The sequence below is a fragment of the Lactuca serriola genome, chromosome 7, assembly GCF_051521515.1.
Source record: "Lactuca serriola cultivar US96UC23 chromosome 7, Lser_US96UC23_V15, whole genome shotgun sequence".
NCBI lineage: Eukaryota > Viridiplantae > Streptophyta > Magnoliopsida > Asterales > Asteraceae > Lactuca > Lactuca serriola.
In genome coordinates, this window is record NC_136414.1 from 157,063,034 (window position 1) to 157,068,125 (window position 5,092).

The 5,092-nt window shown below is 33.0% G+C and overlaps 1 protein-coding gene across 1 annotated transcript; it reads right to left on the bottom strand.

Annotated features, from left to right (window-relative positions):
• Positions 1-3,204: 3,204 nt before the first annotated feature.
• Positions 3,205-4,590, bottom strand: LOC145063486 (Peroxidase superfamily protein). Its single transcript, XM_079011079.1, has 3 exons — positions 4,336-4,590; positions 4,048-4,239; positions 3,205-3,913 (listed from the first exon to the last, which is right to left on the bottom strand). Exons 1-3 carry the CDS (start codon positions 4,534-4,536, stop codon positions 3,335-3,337), a joined length of 972 nt encoding a protein of 323 aa, XP_078867205.1. The 5' UTR covers positions 4,537-4,590; the 3' UTR covers positions 3,205-3,334.
• Positions 4,591-5,092: the final 502 nt, after the last annotated feature.

Here is a 5,092-nt window from a genome sequence, read left to right on the forward strand (position 1 = left end):
TGCAAAGTGAAACACAAGAATAATCGAACCTAATATGGCCCCAAACTTTTGAGTATAATAAAACTCCTTTTATTTAATCACCATATTGATTACACATTATTCATTGTATATTGTTTCGGGTAATCAACTTATTACTTGAATTATAACAACAATTGTCCCATGCTCTTAGCATGCACACTATGTTTACCTATGGTCCTTACTTTGTGAAATAGTATAATTGAATAACATTTTCAATCACACTCATTTCACAATTCTTAATCCTTATCACAAGTGTGAGAATACCAAATTCTTGCCACTTACAGAATATGTTAGATTTTAACATTTTATGCAACGATTCTTTCATAATGTCATAACGCCAAAGTCACAAAGACTTTGCCAATGAAATTACAAAGTCATATATTGGAGATTGTTGCAAGACAATTCCATAGGCATGAAGTCTCACATTCAATGTACATTCCTTTGAACAACCTTCTTGCATAAAATTTTCTAATCTACATCGAGATTCTTAAAGTCCAACTCCCAATATGGAAACAATTCCATATTTACCATATTACAACTTATTATTAATAGAATCATATCTAATAATAATAATGACAGTATGTTCCTTCCATTACTATACTTCCAACTGCTCATAAGCGACCAATCCTTAGCGAACCTTAAATTGTCCTCTTGACAGTTGATTAATCACCTTTAGTCATATCGGATTCCAATCCTTTTTCCCTCTTAATGCCCTAGGCATTTGGAAAATTTTAGAACACACGAATATTATAGCATATGCAATCGACCCTTTGTCTGAAGCATATGGGATACGATTCATAATGTCTTACATAAAGACGTGATACTTAACCAGTCTTTTGCTACAATATCTCTATTTGCCATGTTCTCACAATTCGAACTATGAAGAGGGATGCCATAATCATAATCGAATTTCAGAACACAAACTTAATTTTATATGACTAAATTAGATATAAAATCAATCCAAGCTTTTAGAAATAAAATGAAGTATAAAATTCTCTACCTTAATTATAGCAAAACAACTTTTCAACCCTTGCAACTTTGCGAATTGAACCTTTTGTTTTCTATAATTAATATTGCAATCTCACAATACTTACCATAATTATCATGCTCCCACTCATGATGATTATATATTTTCCAAGCATAACACGTATGCTCCCACTAGCTTCGACACGTATTCAGAAATTAGCTGGACTTCTAGAAATCAATACTTATTGACTTTATTTACAAAAGTTTAGATTTTTGAAACCGAGATGCTTCGATAAGCATTTATCTAAGCTTCTCAAACTCAAACACCTTTCCTTATATAACCTATATGTGTATTTAAACAATTTTAGAACTTATAACAATAAGTCTAAAATGTTCAGACCCATTTGCCATTCCCCATAATTTGAACTATGAAGAGGGATGTCGTAATCATAATCGAATTTGAGAAATGCAAATTACATAATGTTATCTTTAAAATCTCTCTTAGTGAAAGCGTTTCCTCACAATTATTTTCATGAAGGAGAAAAACCTTATGACACTCAGATTTTGTGGTGTTAAAGGCTTAAGAAGTACTTCATACAAGAAGAAACTAATATTCCGAGTGCCTTAACCTTGATGGTGGATACTTGTAAAGAATATCAAACTCTTTGATTTTTCTATCTTCTTCAACACCCCAAAACTAAGTGGGTTCAAAGGCTCCAAAGGTTGTCATTCTAAAACACTCTATGACTGTTTTTAATATCATTCTAACATTTGTAAAGAGATCCTAGATGATTTGGTTTTGTCATAAACTCACAAATAAACTTGTCATTTTTAACGCTTCCATTGACCGTTTTTATGAGAAACTAATTTGTATTTTGTATCAAAACACATCACTTATTCTTACTTTTACACTATTGTTTGATTTATTTTAATACTTATACACAATTTTTTAGACATTTACTTGTATACATCTTGATTGCTTGATTGTTATCTCAAGATACTTTTCAGTATCTTGACCTTCTGAACATGTTAAAACGTTTAATAGTTACTATTTGACAACATTAACTATTTTCGACCCAATTTCTAAGCATATATGTGTTTATATCTTGGGTTATATTAACATTTCAAATGCTCTTTCTTATTCATTTTCTCTATAACAAACATCAACATTATTACATTAAAGTCAAGATTTTGGACTAACTCAACATGTTATGCATCATTCAAAATCTAAAGCACCTCGCTAATCTTTTTTTCCTAAGATTTTTATCTAAAACATCACACGAAACTTACTAATCAGGTTACAAAGTTACTAAGTTAATTTTTGACCAAAACTATATATACACACACACACACACAGAGGAGTTAATTTTAGGAAGAAAAAAATGTTGAAAACACAAGAATGAATCTTAGCCACAATTTTTTTCATTGTCGTGTAAGCGTTTCGGCATACTGGTGTTACGTGAGAGGTAATATTCATAGATGAATATGAAGCGTCACCACCTCCTTTATCCTCCACCTCCTCCAAAACAACCACCGATACCACCATCACCACCATCACCCCTTCATCTCTACCACCCGCACCTCCACCACTAGTAGTATCTCATCCACCGACTACAATAATCATATATGAATAATCACTTTTTAATAAACAATATATGAATAATCATATATGAATAAATCATATGTGAATAGTCGTATATAAATAGACTGCAAATATTCATATATGAATATACTTAATTTTACCAAAGACATTGTAGTCTAACGGTATCAGGTGTTGTCTTCCCTCCTTTATGTTCATGGTTCAAGTATGGTCTAGGACAAAGAAGAAACTAGGAGTAACTTAGGAGTAAGTTATATTTGTTGTTCAAAAAAATATACTTAATTTTATATTTAATAATCAATATCACATCTCCCGCCGTGCCTGTATAATGGATGTTTAAGCGGAAATTGATGGAATATGAGGCCTAGATTTATTCTTGTGTTCTCAACTTTTTTTTATTTCAATTAAACATTCATCTCTCTCTCTCTCTCTCTCTCTCTCTCTCTCTCTCTCTATATATATATATATATATATATATATATATATATATATATATATATATATATATAATCGTTTAGGATTATTAGAGTCAAATAAATTATTAATGAGGTAGTGTATAGATGATAATGTGATGTGAAGCTATAAAAGCTTTTAAATAAAAATGAAACCTAAGATTATGCTTCTTTGGGAAAACCTTTATGATTATGTAATATAAAGACAATATTTGACTTCAACAATCAAAGTGTTCTTTGCTCACATACAATGCCACAAAGAATCAAAGTCCAACATTATTCTCAACATCACAACCAGTTACAGATTTACCTGACTACATTTCCTCCTAATTTGACCATTTTGCCCCGTAATTACCCCAATATTACCGAGTTTCACCATCGACGCCGAAAAATCGTTGTAAAAAAGATACGGGTACATACTATAATCATTGACTATCGCAGCAGACTGTGGATCACCCATCAACGCTTGATCTGATTCAAGCAATCCACCATTGTTCACAAGGTTCTTATAGTAAGCATTATCAAACTGGTATGTAGTCACCATATCTAAGGAATTGAGGTTGGTGTTTGATTTATCAACGTTAGGACATGAGGTTTTCAAGCTCGAGGCTAGAGATGAATCGAGGTTCGGATCAGGTTGACCTGTCCCCTTAAAGTTAAACAGCCTGTTCTTGAATGTAAAGCATTGAGCTAACCCGATGGTGTGTGCACCTGAGAGAGCCACGACATCCCTCAAATCAAGCCCTACAGCAGCAAACTTAGCCGTGATGTTTGCTAGCGGCTCAAAGGGTGTTGGCAGGTTCTCGTTTGCTGCTTTCAGGTTTGCTGTCACCCCATCTCGTCGGCCTAGTGCAACAGCCCAGTTTGGCCCCCCTGACTGCATGCACAAAGATGGTTAATTAAACTTTAGTTATTACTACAAAACTAGCGTAAAATCTAAAGATCATGAGCTTTTGAAAGAATGAAGACTATATAACAAAAAAAGGTTAAAAAAGATTCAAATTTTAGTACCAGAAAAACAGCTTCTCTAGCTGCAAGCGTTAATATATCCACACATGAAACAGTCGATGGGCAAGCCCGTTCTACATCAGCTTTTATGTTGTCGATGACATCAAACCCTCGAACTGAGTTACGATTCGGGCCTGCTTTCTTTTCCCCTTTGAAGGTTTTAGTATCATCCAGAAGCACAGAACCATCACAACCCTGAAACCAACAGGACACAGTCTTAAAATGGTACTTTTAATGGTATATATATATACACTAAACATGAATTATATATACTGATGGATTAATGATTACATTAACAAAACAGTCGTGGAAATGAAGACGGAGAAGAGATGCTGCTATCCTGGTGTCGTTCTTCATAGCTGCCCAAACACCATATCTAACAATCATAGGCAAGTTAGGACATGACGAATAATAGTAGTAATCGAGCTGGCCATTAGCTAAGAGGGATGAAAGGGAAACTAAGAGAAAGATAATGGTATTCTTTTGATGCATGGTGGTTATGGAGAATTATATTTTGACGAAGATAAGGTTTTTGTTATGATTCATGGTGGACGTGTGGTGGCTATTTATAAGCCAAAAAAGCACAAGAATATGAAGATCGAGGTGTATTCATTGGATGGGCTACTAGAGTGGCATTGCCATTATCCTTGTGATAACCTAATGGCCATGTTCTTGATTTCTACAATTAAACAATGTTTACTTTTAGCTCCATGAGATGGAGAAAATAAGTACACGGATGATATCATGGTTGTCATTTTCATTAAACAAACTTATATGTAAAAAGTTACACTAATCTGCCTGAAGAACTACTAAAGTTTTGTGATTCTTTTATATCTTATGCAAGGATCAAGACAAAACATATCAACAACGACAATAATAATCTTTTAGATTGAAACTGCAGTGATTTTTTTTCATTAACGCAAAATCGAAGAAGGTTTTTTGAGAGAACCCTACATTGACCTTAAATCTCTTGAGAACGAAAAACTTATACTAAAAATTTATTGTGATATTATGAAAATTAAATGCAATAAACAATTTAAGTATGAGA